This window comes from Panicum virgatum, chromosome 5K (genome assembly GCF_016808335.1).
Source record: "Panicum virgatum strain AP13 chromosome 5K, P.virgatum_v5, whole genome shotgun sequence".
Taxonomy (NCBI): domain Eukaryota; kingdom Viridiplantae; phylum Streptophyta; class Magnoliopsida; order Poales; family Poaceae; genus Panicum; species Panicum virgatum.
Window position 1 is genome coordinate 58,972,043 of NC_053140.1, and position 18,338 is coordinate 58,990,380.

The 18,338-nt window shown below is 39.7% G+C and overlaps 1 protein-coding gene across 2 annotated transcripts; it reads right to left on the reverse strand.

Annotated features, from left to right (window-relative positions):
* Nucleotides 1–181: 181 nt before the first annotated feature.
* LOC120709051 (THO complex subunit 2-like) lies at nucleotides 182–17,937 on the reverse strand. Of its 2 annotated transcripts, XM_039994565.1 has the most exons (33): nucleotides 17,588–17,937; nucleotides 17,368–17,496; nucleotides 16,278–16,319; nucleotides 16,096–16,155; nucleotides 15,926–15,988; nucleotides 15,685–15,765; nucleotides 14,568–14,642; nucleotides 14,431–14,478; nucleotides 14,278–14,346; nucleotides 14,004–14,137; nucleotides 13,549–13,624; nucleotides 13,002–13,192; nucleotides 12,655–12,735; nucleotides 12,405–12,561; nucleotides 11,796–11,984; nucleotides 11,638–11,718; nucleotides 11,430–11,549; nucleotides 8,350–8,409; nucleotides 8,069–8,196; nucleotides 7,768–7,864; nucleotides 7,555–7,683; nucleotides 7,370–7,473; nucleotides 6,552–6,735; nucleotides 6,303–6,454; nucleotides 4,704–5,310; nucleotides 4,469–4,573; nucleotides 3,917–4,072; nucleotides 3,773–3,853; nucleotides 3,572–3,647; nucleotides 3,223–3,488; nucleotides 1,517–2,563; nucleotides 1,004–1,293; nucleotides 182–773 (listed from the first exon to the last, which is right to left on the reverse strand). In XM_039994565.1, exons 1-33 carry the CDS (start codon nucleotides 17,729–17,731, stop codon nucleotides 704–706), a joined length of 5,292 nt encoding a protein of 1,763 aa, XP_039850499.1. In that variant the 5' UTR covers nucleotides 17,732–17,937; the 3' UTR covers nucleotides 182–703. The 2 variants fall into 2 exon arrangements, with proteins under 2 accessions (XP_039850499.1, XP_039850497.1); XM_039994563.1 differs by having other exon boundaries at nucleotides 3,773–4,072.
* Between the last annotated feature and the right edge of the window lie 401 nt (nucleotides 17,938–18,338).

The window sequence follows — 18,338 nt, forward strand, 5'->3', positions numbered from 1 at the left end:
AACAAAAATCTCTCAAACATCCCTGATGATATTTCTCCATACGTTATGTCAATAGTCAAAACAAGGGAAGGGCAAAGCGCAAGTCATCCTTGCTTGATTCGTCCCAACATGCTCACAACAATGAGAAGATACCAGAACACCAGCACATTACGTCAAGCTCGAAGCACAACTGCACAACCAATTCAGAGCCAACTTTAATAAAAAAGAATAAAACTGAACAGAAAAAAGCTAAGCAAAATTTCCGACCACAATATGTACATTTCAATCATTCTGTCCCCCTAACATTATTACTAGACCGTGCAAAAAATGGTGATCCAAATGCTTTCCTACAACATGTTAGCAGTTAGTACTTGTACAATACAAAATAGCCGGATGGTGAGCCACACGTCTATGTTCACCCATATGTATTTTCTTGACCTTCACATTGTTTACAGCACAAAATGTATGAAGTTAAACATGCCCCATCTCCGTAGGTTAAATTCGCATTGACTAGCTTCTAGTTGCGGTCCTGGGCAGAAAAGACTTTATGTTCCTAAGCTGATAAGTTCCACATCTCCCTAACTGGCGCCAGCAGTATATTCTTAAACAGTATGCTTAGTTATACTGAAACATGTTTTCTCACAGAAGAAAACATGAAATTTATCCGCTACTGCGCTTGGATGAATTTTATGAGTTTGACTGAATCCATGCCAGCATTGATCAGCTATTTCCGGTGCTTCCTTTTTGTTTCAGTTCTTGGTCGCTTTTCCTCTTCCCATTCCCTATCATGCATTCTGCAGTTGAGAAGTGTCAAACCAAGTTAGGATCATTCGAGAAATGACAACGCCAAGTATACAAAATTACAAATGGAATTGATAATATTCACAAAAACTCCAAATGGTAATTCACATAACAATTAAAGCAACTGAAACACAGTGCAAATTGCAAAGTGGAAAAAAAGAGCAAATTGTTGGAAACTGAGCAATGCATATTTAAACAAGAAATTATTCTTCATTGAACTTACTGGTCAGCCTCTCGACGACTCGGCTTGCTTGTATCCTTGCCATGCGTCCTAGGAAGGTCATCAGTGTGCGAGCTACGATGCTGTGAAATTGCACCTTTTCTTTCTCGTTCTCGTACATCAGATAATTGTGGGCTGCCAGTTCCATGGGAAGGAGGCTGAGGAGCAGAAGGTGCATATTCCCCAGCTTCTAAAGAAGACTGTTCTCGCTTAATCTTTCTTCGTTTGGAAGCACTGCTAGGGTCGCTGTCTTCCTTCATAGCAGTTCCTTTTTCCCTGTCTCTGTCATCTACCTATACAATCAATGAAGGATTTGTAAGTCAAACATGTGGTTCTTCAAGTTGCAGAAATCTCGCATGGCTTTTGTGAAATTACAGCACCAGGGTTCTTCAGCAGTCAAACTGCAGCTAGCAATCATCTAGTATAAAACAAAATATATACTTTTACAGCCAAACGAAAAAAGGTAGTACGCAGTTATAACAAACCAGACGTGGAGCTGCTAAAGACATCATTTACCTTATTTGATAGAACATCCCGATCTTCACGCTTTCTATCACGGAGATCCTCCTCTCTTCTATGTTTTCCATCATCCTGAAATGACGAAGCATTCTCCTCTGACTGCCTCCTTTCTTTCTCATCACACCTGGGAGATGACCTTTGAATATGCCTAGCGCTCCCACCCCTTCGGTCAGCATCATCTTCTCTTCGGTTAGCACCAACTGATTGGGGTACAAAACTTGTGGGAAGAGGTGGAGGCGGTGGCAAACTTTGCCCTCGGAACCGTTCATCAGTAGAATGTGTCCGGTCAACTGAAGATTCAGCATATTTATTACCTTTATTCCTCTCATCCTTATTTCTATCCTCTCTTCCTTTTTCAGGAGCTTTATCTGTAACTCTCTCTTGCATCCTTTCAATAGAACGTTCTCTCCGATCTGACAATCTATCTGTTGCTCTATCAATGGCATCTTCCCCACAGCGCCTTTCAGCTCGATCCAATTTTTCTCTAGGATCTCTGTCATATTTATCATCAAATTTCTCTTTCATTTTTTCTGCCCTACTTAAGTTCTGTTCCTCACTAGCACTCTTCTCATGATCCACCGAACGAAACTTATCTCCGGCACGTGAGTCCAAACTCTTTTCCTTTTCTATATGGTGCTCACTCAAATCGGTATCTCGGGGTTCAGTTTCTCCTTTCCTCCGTTTGCTTGATCTATCTTGCTCCTCAGCTGGAACCGATCTTTTTTGCTGTCTCACAGTAGCGTCAGTCAGATCAGTAGACTCACCAGATGGATTAACTGCTCCATTATGTGTAGCCAACACTGCATTTCTTTGGGAGGATGAAGCTTTTCGTGGCGCTGGATGCAAGTTACCATTGCTACTAGCAGAATTGGTATCTTGGACAGAATCAGCTGCCTGAGTAGCTTCTCTGTCAACAGGAACAGTAGAGGCTTGTTGATTAGAATTCCGGCTGGTAGATTTTCCAGCTTTTCCATCTTCCTTTGCCACATCATGCTTCAGTATCTTCCCAGCATTATGCGCAGCACGCTTTTGTGGCGCCCTTATCTGTTGTATAAAAGAACAGCTGAAATAAATTCCAACAACTCATGCCCAACACAGCATTGCTCACTGATATGCATTCAGGCATAATGGTTAATTTCTGGACAAGCTATGTCCAGAATAAATTCAATAACTTAGATGTAATAACTTAATAGGAGCTACCTCACTTCCCTTTAGTTTAGCCAGGTATTACCTAAAGCGATATGAGAACCTAAACTCTTTCCATGGTACACATGTTTTGTTAGCTTTAAATTTACTGTAAAACAATGAGTAGCAAATGACACGATCTAAATAGCACTTAAAGACTTGGGCAGTGTTCCATGAAACTATAAAGGGCAAAGAATAGGCAAACTAGTTTTTGAATAAATGTTAAAAATTTCACATCAAAATATGGAGTAACAAAGAATTTGCTACACACTGTCATTAAACATAAGTTGTCATGGATTCATGCAGTCACTTTTAAAAAACTCTCAGTACTACTGAAAGTAAAACCATATGGATTAACCAGAGCTACATAATGATAAAGATGCATGGTCCAAGTGAAAACCTGCCTATATTTAGTGATTGTTGCTAAGCATTCTTGTGTGTTTCTGTTCCTTTTCATTCAAAGTAAAGTAAAATATGATAACCATACATAATAACAAAATATAAACTCTGGGAGATACCTCAGATTCTGAACTAGGCTTCACAGAAACCTTAACCCCCTCATCAGATACAGGCTTTGGAGGTTCATCCGCTACACGTACAATCCCTGAAGATTTCCCTTGTACGGCGGAAGATGGTATTTGATTATCAGATCCATTTGCGGACACAGAGCTCTTTTTTTGTTGAACATCAGGCTTCATAGCACCTTCTAACCTTTCATGCCTACTTTCAGACTTTGCACGGGCATTTTGATCTTTTGCCATCGAGGGATCGGCTGACTGGTTTCCTGAGGAGATCCAAAGATAAATGATGCAAGCTAATCATAAAACTTCAACCAAAAAACAAACAACTTAATAGGTTTCCATATACCAGGCACAGATCTTGTTGTTGCTGGTTTCAGATCAATGTGGCCCATGCCAAACTCTTCTTCAGATAGCCAAGAACTCTGCACAATACAGAACATTGTGTTTGAATATATTATATGAGCAACGTGCTTGAATATATTGTATATAAAGTGACATTTCCCACTGACAGGGGAAAAACACTAATTACAAGCATTTTCAAACTTACCTTGCGAGCAGCTAAAGCAGCAGCTACACAAGTAGCAAGAACTTTGAGATCTTCCCTCTCATCCCCTTTAAGTTTAGCCACCTGGTCAAAAAATTTGGTGAGAAATATGCAAGCAGCATAAGAAATGGCTGGTAAGGGACTTACTCGTTTCTCAAGATTGACACCACTTTTACGAATCACAGGAAAGACACTAGAAATTTTTGTAAGCACAATAAGGGCATTTCGGATTTCCATGTATTCTTTTGATTCCATGCATTGGTTAAGCGCCTTGGTGATTCTTGAACTCCACTTCCAATGAACCTTTAAAGAAACACAGAAGTACAAAATAATAAAATATGATGAAAACTATACAGGGTGGAAAACAGTGAATAACAGAAACACATTAAGATATCAAGCATCACATTTTTCCTGATTTTCAAGTCAAGACCAAAATATAAGAGAGAATACCATGATATCTAGTAAAAAAAATTGAACCCAACTTGGATCACACTGAGAACTTATGGGAACTGTCACTACTACCGAATTGGTGTATCCAAAACAATATACTATTATAAAGGCATTATTCTAAGTTACTGTAATTGATGAAAAAAAAATCGATCTATCATGATTTCATCTATAACACAATAAATAGCAGAATGTATAAGAAAAGAATTTCAAGCAGCAGTAAATATAACTTCAAGGATGGATAAAGCCTACCCGAACAAACTGACTATAAGATACTCGCTGGCTGTTTGGGTATCTGAAGTATACCGCAAAACCCGGTTTGTTTACGCATTCACGCTCATACACAGATTCATCACTCTGCAAGGTGTTGGAGGCAACCAATTAAAAAGCATTGAAAAGTTGAAAAGACAATAACAGAGACTCCAATTATCTACTACCATCAATACAATGAAGATATATGTGTGGTAAACCTAAAGGATTAAAATACCTTCCAATAGTAGGCCATCTTCAATGTATCATGAAGAAACCTTCCAAGCCTGCCAGCTTCAAATTCTGTGCAACAGCATATCATTGGCTGTAGGGTCTTACAGACAAGGACATCAATATGATTGACTGTGTTAAAGAATGGAGTCCCAAGGGAGTGTAGTGTTTGGACAAATGTAGCACAATATACAGCATCCTGCGTACTAAAAACACAGCGTGGAAATATGCAGCGCTGTAGGAACTCCATGTTGATCTTCAGTGCATCCGGACTTGAACTCAACCACTTATCCTTTTCACAGGCTAGCCTTTGGACCACAGATGCAATGTGCTGTTGGTGCTTCTGAGATTCACTGTTCAGTTTGTCGAGTAAATCTTGGATTCTCTCCTTGTCCTTCTTACGTCTTGAAATTGCAATGCTAGAGTTATCCGAGTTGTCCTCCAATTGTTTGAGATTCTCATGCAGCTTCTTGATTTCTGTATCATAACGGTCTTTTGGGAAGTGAAGATCATAGAGCGTTAAGCCCCAGAAAGTAGCGTATAAGTCTGGTGAAAGACTGTTCCAAGCTTTTGTTGGCAAAATTGACCGGACTGTGTTAATAAGATCTGACCACCTGTAGTGAAACAGAAAACATGAGTGGAAAAATTATAACATACCATAAAAAACTAATCAGGTACCAGTGCACCACGTTGCAGCTGATCTTCAATACACATTTATTGAGTTTCTGAACTATACTCATTGAGCTGAACAGTATTCTCAAGTTAATTATCTCTAAATCTGAAATTACACAATTTCCAAGATGATTATCAGGCCAAAAAGTTGAGTACAACTGTGCACTTCATCCAAGCACACATGCATACACAATTAATGCACAGTAAGATCGTCCATGTTAAGGTGTATAAAAACACCATCAGTAACAGCTCAAATATTTTATATTTTATAAGTAATAAATGACACCAACTTTTAAACACAGGTGAACCAATGTTAACCACAGGGTTGAAAAATTGATTCATAGATTTCGGTGTATAATAATTCATCATTCAAGCGTTCGAGGAAGAGTTGTCTGTAATTGTGCTTTAACGTTCCAAATTCTCTCAAAACTTCCCTCTATTTCTATTTAATATCTATAGTTGTACTTCACCAATGTGATGACGAAAAAATGTCAAATGTAAAAATCATTTCAGAAGTTCAACAGTTATAACTTGCAAATATTAGATAAGGAGCGGTACAGGAAAAGAAAAACAATTAGCTAGTTTGTACTTCTTGGAATAAACGATAGCATGGCAATTGCCCCAAAATTTTGGAGTGAAAATGGAAAATGGTAATAAGAGGAGAAAGTTAAATAACATATGTGTGATACCAATAACACATGCTACGGAATAGATACTCAAAATGAACACATAGCGGCTCTCCTGCATATTCGAGAAAAAAAAAGAACAAATAGATTTGAATCTTGCATTATAAAGATTCCAGGTTACAGAGTGTTCAGGGATTATATTATACTACAACAGTACAGCCATATCATCTCTCCATAAAACCAACTACTATGTAATGACAAACATGCATATTGGTCAAAGATGACCAAATTAGTCATGGAAGACTTACATGATTGGTTCCTGAGACGAGTCAAGATGCAAGATAAGATCATCAGATGATACAGATTCTCCTTCCTCATTATCATCAAGAGGCCAACAAGTGTCACCACCATTCGTGCTCTTAAAAAGTCGCATCACTGGGCGGTACATAAGGAAAGCAACCTGCATTTAAAGATAAATAGCACTTGTTTACCCAAACCCACACCCAACAATAGAAGTGAGCAAGGGAGCAGAGATAGTAGGAACTGAAATGTACTACCTCTGGCTCAATGTGGTATTGGTGCACCAGATCTTGCAAAGGAGGTATTAATTGAGCATAGGCGATTGGAGTTATGGCACTTGAAAGAAACTCAACATACTGAAGCAGTATTCCATGGCATCTATCAAACTGCTCACTGACCATTTTGATATATGTGGCATTGGCATCAGCATTTATTATGATCCTGAGAAGAAAAATGATGTTATCAAGGTTTAAATTGGTGTAGAAAAACTAAAATTAAATATGACAGGATCTATTGCAAACACATAAATTTAATGTAAGAGGTCGGCAAGCCAGACAAAGTCCAATTTGCCATCGCAAAGCTGTGCTGTACTGCTGTTCTGTAACTGTATGTAATTAGCAGTGGGAAATTAGCACCAAGCTTGCCAAATCAATGTATGGTTTAACCGATCTATGTCAACCAATGCTTGATCCCAATCCAGTCCTCACTTTCTTTGGTGTATATAAATTCATTAGTAATTACTCCATTTCATGTTTTGCATCTCCTTTAACATGGTTAAGAAATTAGAACAAACAGCTCATGAAACAAACACAAGATGTCTCATAGTGGTTCGGCCAAATAATGTCATTATAATTTTTTAGCGTCAACTTATGAAAGAAAATTATAAAATTATAATCAACTATACTATAATGTGCAGAGATACACCACCTCCTGGTATTGGCTGATACATCTAATATATGTTAGTCGGAGTATATAAGTTATTGTGCTGAACACTACAGTTAAAGATCAGACAACTTGAGCACAGGTCAACAAAGCAATAATGTGGAGACATAAAGTTTATTAATGAAAATCATACTTGGACCGATGCTGAGCAATAAGCAGTAACATAGGAACTGCAAGTTTGGGCTCTTCTTTTGGAAGCAATGAATCCCTCAACCTGTTTGTAGACTTACTCAACACCTACAAAGAATTTAATTTATCAGTAAAAGAATGGTTTGACCTTTATATGCTATTGAGATAGAAATGCATGCCCTTCACAACCTTATAGTTCCTTGTTGCTCCAAATAGTGAAGCTTGCTGCCGCAAAGTCTCACTTCCTGCCATAGCATCAACTTGTTCCTCCGTCATGTTCTCAGTGTACTGCACATTCGCCATTTGCTGAATGAGCTCCTGCATGACTCATTATGTTAGTCTTTAGGCTTAAGGCTCATATAATTCAAACAACATGAAGCTTAAAAAGGACAGACAGCAGACCTCCAGGACAACAAGTTCAATGCCCACATCCTTCTTTAGTTGATTAACAAGGTACTGCAAAAGGCTTTTCAGCTCCACAGCATTATGCTTTTTGCACCTGCAAAAAAGAATTGGACCAAAAAAACTCAGTAGCAGGATATACTTTATCATTAACAATTAGGAGCACAAAAATTATAAATCCCAAAACTGAATAGGCTAACCCATGAATGTAAAATACTAACAAAGAGTAATAAAGTGCAACAAAGCAATATCACATGTAGAATACCAGAACAAAATAACAGCAATGCCAAAAGGTACATACAGGTGGCCCGAAAAGGATGCAAGACATTGAAGCCAATCTGACAGGTTAAGACCATCATCTTTGAGTTTTGCACGGCCACCTTGAGCCAAGCGTTCAATTACAATATATTGCAAGATGTCGTACTCCAGCTGTAAAATAGAACAGTGCTGTAAGATAAACAGATGACCATACAAAGGCATGTCGAAATTAATTGCCGCTGATACAGTAAATGGGGTACAGATACATTCATAAATCAAGCAATAACATAAGCATAATACATAAATCAAAATAACGGATACTACCTGAGTCAAGTACTTAAAAGCATCCACAACTGGCGTGATCATATCCCTGTATGCTTCGACCTGCAAATTTTGACATGCAAGTGTAAACACATAGGTAGGTTAAGTAAACAGAGAATTGAAGACAACACACAACACAGTCAAACCAGGGATAACTGTAAAAAATTCTGTACCAGAACAAATGGATTGCATGTTAATAGTTTTTCAACACTTAGGATTTGAAAGAATTAAATAACAATTATTACAATTTAGAAACACCCTGACAAACTGCGTCCTTGCTCTGTAATTCTCCAGAGTAGTAACACGACCAGCAATGTTCGATTTGCAGTGCCCAGAAGTGCAAGATTAGTTGAAAATCATAGAAAATAGTTGTCTATATTCCACATGAAGTTTCCAAAATTGGATATTATCTCATCTTTCGTCTTCGGGTACGTGTCCACCGGGACAAACGTGCCAAGATTGCGAAAACAAAGTGGTGGAACCTTAGAGGGGAAGCGGCACAAGCGTTTAAGGAAAGGATGCTAGGTGAGGGGCCTTGGGAAGAAGGAGAAGACGCAGATGACATGTGGCTAAAGATGGCAACATGTGTTCGAAAGGTGGCCTCAGAGGTGTTTGGCGTGAGTAGGGGAGGCAAACAGGAGGGGAAAGACACCTGGTGGTGGAACGACGAGGTGCAAAGGGCTATTAAGGAGAAGGAGTAGTAGGAGTGTTTCAAGCGCCTCCACCTTGACAAGAGTGCAACCTTGACAAGAGTGAAGCCAACATCGAGGGCTATAAATTAGCGAAGAGGGTTGCAAAGCGAGCTGTGAGTGTAGCAAAGGGTAAGGCGTATGATGACCTGTATCAACGGCTAGGCACGAAAGAAGGGGAGAAGGACATTTATAGGTTGGCTAGGATCCGCGAGCGGACGACAAGGGACATCAACCAAATCAAATGCATTAAGGATGGGACAGATCGACTGCTAGTGAAGGATGAGGAGATCATGGATAGATGAGAGAGTACTTCGACAAATTGTTTAATGGGGAGAGTGATGGCCCTACTCTTGAGTTAGATGACTCTTTTGACGATACCAACAGACGTTTTGTGAGGAGAATTCAGGAGGTAGAGATCGGGGAGACTTTGAAGAGGATGAAGGGAGGTAAAGCGATGGGCCCTGATGGTATCCCCATTAAGGTGTGGAGATGCCTAGGAGATAGAGCAATAGTATGGTTAACTAAGCTTTTTAATCTCATTTTTCGGTCAAACAAGATGCCGGAAGAATGGAGGAGAAGTATATTAGTACATATCTTCAAAAACAAGGGCGATGTTCAAAGTTGTACTAACTACCGTGGGATTAAGCTGATGAGTCATACGATGAAGCTTTGGGAGAGGGTTATCGAGCATCGCCTAAGAAGGACTTGCACATGGTCTTCATTGACCTTGAGAAGACATATGACAAAGTACCGAGAAATGTCATGTGGTGGGCCTTGGAAAAGCATAAAGTCCCACCTAAGTACATTACCCTCATTAAGGATATGTACAAGGATGCGACAACGTTTGTCCGGACATGTGATGGCAACACCACTGACTTTCCTATTAACATAGGACTACACCAGGGGTCAGCATTGAGCCCTTATTTATTTGCTTTAGTGATGGATGAGGTCACAAGGGATATACAAGGTGAGATCCCTTGGTGTATGCTCTTTGCTGATGATGTGGTGCTAGTTGACAAGAATAGGACAGGGGTTAATAGGAAGTTAGAGCTGTGGAGACGCACGTTAGAGTCGAAAGGGTTCAAACTTAGTAGGACCAAGACTGAGTACATGATGTGCGATTTCAGCGCGACTAGGCATGAGGGGGGAGATGTTAGTCTAGATGGGCAAGTGGTGGTCCAGAAGGATACTTTTCGGTATTTAGGATCGGTGCTACAAAAGGATGGCGACATTGATGAAGATGTTAGGCATAGAATTTCAGCTGGCTGGTTGAAATGGCGGCAAGCTTCTGGCATACTTTGTGACAAGAGGGTGCCACAAAAGCTAAAAGGCAAATTCTATAGGACAGCAATTCGTCCAGCGATGTTATACGGTGCTGAATGTTGGCCTACAAAAAGGCAACATGTCCAGCAACTGAGTGTAGTAGAGATGCGGATGTTGCGGTGGTTTTGCGGGCACACAAGGAGGGATAGAGTCCGGAACGAAGTTATTCGGGATAGGGTCGGAGTGGCACCAATTGAGGAGAAACTTACCCAGCATCGGCTGAGATGGGTTGGACATGTCCAACAAAGGCCTCCTAAGGCGCCGGTGCGTAATGGGGTTCTTGAGCGGGTCGATAATGTAAAGAGGGGTAGAGGTAGACCTAAACTGACGTGGGATAAGTCGGTTAAGAGAGACCTTAAGGATTGGAATATCTCTAAAGAGATAGCTTTGGATAGGAGCGCTTGGAGAATAACTATCAATGTGCCTGAACCTTGAACTTATTTCTTTCGGGTTTCATCTCTAGTCTACCCCAACTTGCTTGGGAAAAAGGCTATGTTGTTGTTGTTGTATCTCATCATCCTTATGGCCAATCCTCCCAAATGATGTCCATAATGAATCAAGACGACGAGAGAATAGTGTCAAACTCCTCAAAACTTCGCAGTCCAGTCTACAGTCTAACTCAACACTCACAGTACCTTCCCTTCAAGGTTCAAGCCATGCCTTGTGTTCCTCAGGGCGGTAGTAACCCCGCTGTCAATTAGACTATGTTGAACAAGGGAGAATTACATGGAGGTAACTTGGCATTGAAGAGGTAAACATGCTTTTATGATGTTTCTGATTTTTTTATAATAGTAGGTTCCACCCTAGGCAGTAGTACAAGCATCTTACTATAACTAATTGTGCATATCAAGTGGCATATTTGACACAAAAGAACATCATGGCCATTGGCAGATCTCATGCACAAGAAGATGATACTGAACTACAGAGAGGATGATTACTTTGAAAAATAGAAACAGAAGCAAAAGTCACTTGCAAAAACATCAACAATTGATGGGCAAAAGTAAGTGATTAAGGTTTCCCAAGGAAATACAACAGCAATAATATGCGCACAACTTATGTTGCACGTACCTGCTGGACAATTGTTCGAAGCACGGTCATCGGATTTGCATGAGCAAGTTTAGCCACCATGCGCCCAAGCGGCTTCAGGTTTTCCTTAGCCAGCCGTTTTAAGAGCCTTCTGGTGTCCAGCTGATTTAGTAAAAAAGAAGGATGGTTGTGAATAAACTTGACATTAAGTGATAGATTAGAAAAAACGTTGGACAAATAAAAATATGACCTTTGCAGTTTGCCTTGCAGCAAGGACAATTGGGTTTTGTTCAGTCTCCTTCTCCCATTCACCGTATAGACGGTAGCGTGCCTGGAAACTAAGGATAGTCAAGATACCAAATAGCTAAAACATGAATAGAGCAGTAAAAATAATATACTATGACAAACCTCATAAGGAAGAAGTGAAAGAACCCCCCATATCTCCATATCAACAGCAGGATTGGCAGGGATAAGCTGCAACGAAGGAAACAAGCACGACCCAAGTGCCTCTTCAATCCAAAATTCTGGTGAAACTACATTTGCTGCACGGGTAGACTCTTTTGATGAGTGGTAGTATGCTTTTAGTACTCTGCAAACCTGAAAAGTCAACATGAATGACGAATCATTAAGTAGATAGCATCCAAACATTGGAACAGGACACTTGCAATTTCCATTCAAAGATATTCATAGAAAACCCTATTCAAATGCATTAGAATATAACAAAACTATAACATGTTGCTCTGCAAGGCTGCAAAACTTGATTGCTGATTTGTTACAACTGGGCAACAACAACGACATTCTAATTTCATGGTTTATTGAAACAATGCAGGCTGCGGAGTGAAATTCTAGTCATGACTTAATAGATGTAATGCACATGCTCCTAATGTTGTGCTTCTGGAAGAATTGTAATGTTACAAATCAATAATATACGACATCGGTACACTGAACAACCATTAGGTATATAAAGATGGCAGAAGCAATGTAGTGATGTAGCAATGGTAGGAAGATTGAAGATACCTTTTGAAGTAATTGAGTATCACGATGAAGATATGGTCCACAAGCGGTGAGCATTTGGAAAAACTCTTTCGGTAGATCAACATCATTCTTAGGAGGTAAATAATAATACAGTTGACAAACTATATCATAGGCTGAAGACATTGTCTTTTCAATCATTCTGCATAAAGAAAAAAAAATTGAAATTGAACTAAACGAAGATGATGGAATAAAAATATGCAATCATTGAAACGAACAAAATGATATAACAAACCTAAATAGTCCATCACAAATTTCAATATGCTCAACAGGATTTAGGTGTGCAAGACGCTCAAAGAGTTGTTGTGCATGGTACCTGGGAAAGCATAGAGGGAATCATTCAGTCCATACTTACAACAAGGACAAAGCCTTTTGTCCCAATCAAGTTTGGCTACGCTAAAAATTGCTTTTAAATATATTTGCAGTATGATGATACAACAATTGTATTTACAAAATGCCAAAAATAGACTAGTGCATGTACCGCAAAAGAAATCTGATTGCAATATATGAATAAACAATAGAAATATATTTTAATATAGTCAATTACACGCAAGGGAAGATGATGGCATAAGTGTATATTACCAGTCATGCACAGAGAGAAAACCAAGAAGCAGCCCAAATTTCTGATTCTTTTCCATCTCAGGGGCTCGCTCCCCAACTATATCATTTTCCATCTCCAATGCTGTGTACATATCAATAGTGACTTCTTGCTTCTCGTCATCCATAAGGTCCTTTCCCGTAGCAGCAAGATTGATTTTGCCAATTCTATTAGCCTGCATTCAAGAAAAAGAGGAGTGAGCTTCAGTCCAACAATACTTAATAAGAAATCAGTACAACCATAGTGGTAATGCGAGAACAAATTACATGGAGTTAGAAATTGTTCCGGTTAAGAAACAAACAACAAATGCTCTCAGTTTTTTATTAGTGGGTAGTGCAGAGTATAGTATAGTACAGGTAGTTAGCCAACAATGTGTAACAAAACCTTCCAAACCTTTCATCCCTTAACCCTTTTGTTGTCACTCCCTTTCAAGCTATTTGGTAGGGGAAAATGTATGTAACAAGTATACCATAATCACACTCCTTGCACGGTTACAGATATAAACTTTCAACAAGTTAAAGGGAGACCAACCTCATCAATTCTTCTTGAAATGAAAGAATCAAAATGCTCAAATGCCTCGTCATCATTTGGAAGCAAGTGAGAATAGCTGAGGAAAAAGTCATGAAACACACCCATTTGAGAAGGTTAATCACCGATAATACATCTGGCAGCAATCAGGCTATATTATACAACAAAAAAACAAAAATAGAGACAACAATCAGTGAAATCGTATTCATATGAGTTTTCTTTGGTTCAGCAGCAGCTATGTTTGCCACAACTTGAGGAAAATGAACTTATAAAAAATTGAGAAACTAAGAAATGGCTGCCACAGTAGGATAAAAAATGAAGATAAAACATTTCCTGTTGGTTACACCTTACAACTCAAAGCTAGAAAACCTCAAGCACAAAATAAAACATGATCAGACAGGCATTTAAGTTACAGATATGTGAATAACTATGTCTAAGAGGACTGTTAAGAAACATACACATTATCGAGATCAATGAAACCAGATTTGACTAATAAAGCTGCTGTTCTGAAAAGTCCAGATGGAACAGGGCTGTTGACATCGAGTCGTTGATAGTACTGAAATTTGAACCCCAAAATTTGAGCAGCATGGGACTGCAATAGAGGAAATTGTAAGATACAGAAAAAAATACTGCATGAATTATGACAGCAATCATGTAAGATGTGGTAAAAAAACTGAAAATACTACATGAATTATGACCATAATATAGGCTACTGGTTCTAACAGAAAATACCTTTGGGAAAAGAGGAATGAGCTGATGAAAGATGTTACTATCTGAATAGACTTCAAAGCATTCCAACACCTGATAACATGGACAAAAGAATTATACAAATTCAACAGTATATTGTCCAACATTTAATAACAGTGCCATAGTATGAATACTTACAATATCAAATACACGATTTGGATCCAGATCAAAATGACCAATCAATGACTGTCACAAAATAACAATATGTTATTACACAGTACTATTAATAAAAAGCTAAAAATATAGCAAGGTGGAAATTAAGGCCTAATGGCAACCTTTATAATGCTGATTGTAACTGAAGAAGAATTCTGGCAGGCCAGATCTGAACCAACTTGACAAAGGAGTGTCACCTGAATGATGCAGACACAACTAGGATTAGAAACCTGCTAAACTTCAATAAGCATCACAAAGAACCTTCAAGAGCTACAGGAAGAGTAGGACTAAATCCCAGACAGTGGAATATGCTCATTTATGTAATTTCCAAACCAATAGCAGTTGTATTCAATAATAGGACCATGTTGGAAATATATATGAGCACATGAGGAGTACACAAAGAGGATTCTACTAATGTATACATAAAGGACTCTATACTCCGAAGAATATGCAGTACGTGGCATTTCTAATTATAGTCACAGTTCGCATTTCTTTCCAAAGTGACAAAATTGGAGAGTATGCCGTCTAGAATTAATCGAATGCATTTCTAACAGTAACCTTGGGAATTATAAACTCATAGCTCCCTGCCTTTTTGACTAATTCCATTCATTAGAATCAATGAAACAATAAGATGGGCTTATTATTTTTAATAGACAACTACTGAACAGTGCACTTGCTTGCTACGTTTTTAAATGTTCAGGTTGTTGGTTGGTTCGTTCACTCTCTGTCCTCTCCAAGAAACTCTAGGGAAACCGTAAAAACTGATATATTACCAAATTTTGACATCACCCTAACGAACTACTTATTCTCGCATATAGATTTTCTTGGCTTCTCATTCTCAATGTACCCCTCCTCGCCCTAAGAGGTGGTGAACGGGCTACAAGAATGATCAGATCAGTCGCGGCACTCGTTATGCAATATGTGATGCGGTGAAGTTCAACCAGGCTAGCACAAGAGCTGCGCATGCACTTTCTGCCAAGGACAAGCCAGATACACAGGGCAGTATGTCAGGCAAACCCATTGACTATGATTCAAAGTACAGGATTATGGTTATCTTTATTCATAGCACAGCATGGCTTTCAAGTATTAAACTAGCCCACATCCCAGTGTAGAAAATAGAAGTGCATCATGATTTTTATAGGTATAACCCAATTGAGCAGAATATGTGTTGCCCTTCTACAATCACTACAAAGAACAAAAATGAGGAATGCAAAAATCAGGACGAGCAGATATACATACCAACTTAGCATAGCCCTCGCTTTCCTCTCGCAAGAGGTTGAATTTAGTTTGCTGGTAAAGAAGTCGTGTGTTGACCCTAACCTATACCAATTATTTAAAACAAACATTAATCAGCCATACAGCAAATGTTAAGGTAAATAAAAAAACCACAAAAGTATGCCAGCTTAAAAGGGCACAGTTGTGAAATCCTGGCAGTATTCAAAGCATATGGCACATTGACATATTGGTACATTAAGCATACCTCCTTGGATTTTAAATCTTGGCCTTTCAGCTTACTCTGTTCAACCTCCCAAAGGAAATCTTCCTTTTGAGTCCATGGGTGGACGAAATAGAAAGCATGTATCAGCTCTTTATCTTGAATTTAGGTCAACAGAGATACAGTGCACTAGCGCGAGGAATAACAATACTCACTTCGCACCGCTCTTGCAGAAGCCTAGGTGCGGTAATCGAGGATTCCACAAATGACTTGGTCTGAAGGAAGAGTATTGAAATAATATTAATGAGACAGTCCAGATTATTAAATCGAAAGAAAAGTTGGATAGCAAGAAGTACGAATTGTGCGTTTGCACTAAAAGTTATGCCTAGGTTATTACCATTCTAACAAGACGGCTGTGATATTCACCAGATATTGTAATCTGCAGGTTGAAGCATGTCAGCTTGATTAAACACTGTAAGAGGAATCCCACAAAGTAGGACACAACAAGAAAAATATTACCCATAAAGGGCACAAGTGGAAAGGGACATATCCGGGGGGGGGGGGGGGGGCAGTGGATCATAGGTTAAAATTCAATGACCCTGTTGCAGCGGATAAATAACAAAGCAATAGAGGCAAGAAAATATTAAACGATATGACACGGCAAGAGACCCAATGAAATAATCGCATTTGCATTTTATCAAGTGCCATCTCTACTGTCCACCTTTTGGTTTGAAGACATACATAGAAACAGAATTTCTTACTGACAACTCAGTGCTATTCTATTTTTTGGGTAATTGTTATGTATTCGAAACTGCAAAAGTTTGGATAAATCATGCTGAAAAGGACATCTAGCACGTAGCACCAGGTGTGTTCAGTTTGTAATCACCTAACCAGAAACGAAAAGTGTGTGCATGAGCTTTTGACCCTTAATATGATTCATTATCTGAACAAGATTTCTCCTGTTAGCACAGAAGCTCATTGAATGACTCATGATCGCTTGAACAATAGTTAGCTACTGCTACTATAATGCATGCTCATGTGTACAAGGCCGCTGAGTAGGTCATGTCAGAACAGATTTACCTGACAATTATCTGGTTCATTTCTGACCTACCAAAAAGTGTATTTAAGTATATTGACCTAGGTCCTAGAACAGCATGGATTCAATTTGTTTATGCTACAACTTCAGGTGAAACTTTTTATCGCGGCAAGACTCGTAGTACATGAAAGAATAGTACCCCCAGAGCTAATTCTCGTATACAATTCCACTGAGAAGCGGTTCAAAATACCCAACAATTCAGCTCGATTGTTGACCTAGCTACCACAGCAAGCAATAGACGTACAACAGAGTGACCAATTCAGTTCATACTCACGCACCTAGTGCTACCGAAACACAATACCAGACAGAGAAACTTGACTAATCAAAATACACACCCCTGAACCAACCCACTAGCCACGACACGGCAGCAATATGAGTTGCATATACTCACATCCTGCCCTAGGTGAGCGATGATATCAGCGAGCACCGAGCCGAGCTCCTCCTCTCGCCGTGCCTCCTCCACGAATACCACCGACTCCAGCGCCACGCGGCTCTTCTGCGGCGGCAGGTCGCCTTGCACCTGCGCCGCCGAACCCACCCAATCAGCACGGAAGGACCAGCGGGCTGACCGAAACCTAATCACGAAGCAGTCCAAACTGTCTGGAGCTTACGATCGCCCAGCAGAGCTCGTAGAGGAAGCGCGCCATGGGGACCGGATCGGGGAGCCGGAAGGCGCCGGCGGACTGGCCCTTCCATTCGCGGAGGCACTCCTCCGTGATGTGCTTGTAGTCGGGCGCCTGCAGAGGGGGCGACATAGCGGCGGAGGCAGTGCTGGTCGGGGTCAGGGTTTTGGGGGGATTAGGGTTTCATGGGAGGCGCCGAGGACAGAGGAGCAGCAGGATCGGGGGGTGGTGGCGAACTGGCGATGAGAGATGGGGAAGGGGGTGAGACGGCAACGGAGGCGGGTGTGTGTGTGTGTGTGTGCGAGAAGCCGAGAACGCGATGCCCTGCTTCGGTTCTGTTTGGGTTGGGCTTTTGGTCATGAACACGGAAAACAGTGGGGGGGGATCTTATTTATCTCCAAAATTTATCACCCCGGGATTTTTTCCTTTAAACTATGAGCCGAGTTTACATTTCTGCCTTAAATTCAAAGGCCGGATATTGTACCTATGTGAACTTGCAAAACTGAATATATGACCTCTCTAGATAGTTTTCTTAGTGGATTTCCTCGTTTTCTTTTATGTTTATTTTGGATGAATTTTTAAAAAAACATAGTAAATAAAAAACATAAAATGGAAAATCCTTGGACTCCACGAGAATAGATCTATGCATTGAACATATTGTATGATATATTTTAGTAAAATTATATTTTTACACTTAAATATATAATTTCAATAATTAATTCAAATCTACATATTCCTT

Bases quoted from the DNA above. Each gene is read 5' to 3' on its own strand.
- LOC120709051 (XM_039994563.1), bottom strand. From the start codon at position 17,731: ATGTCGCCCCCTCTGCAGGCGCCCGACTACAAGCACATCACGGAGGAG. The intron at 11,550-11,637 runs GTCATATTTTTA...TTACTAAATCAG, and splicing joins CTGCAAGGCAAACTGCAAAG to CTGGACACCAGAAGGCTCTT. The intron at 774-1,003 runs GTAAGTTCAATG...TCTCAACTGCAG, and splicing joins AGTCGTCGAGAGGCTGACCA to AATGCATGATAGGGAATGGG.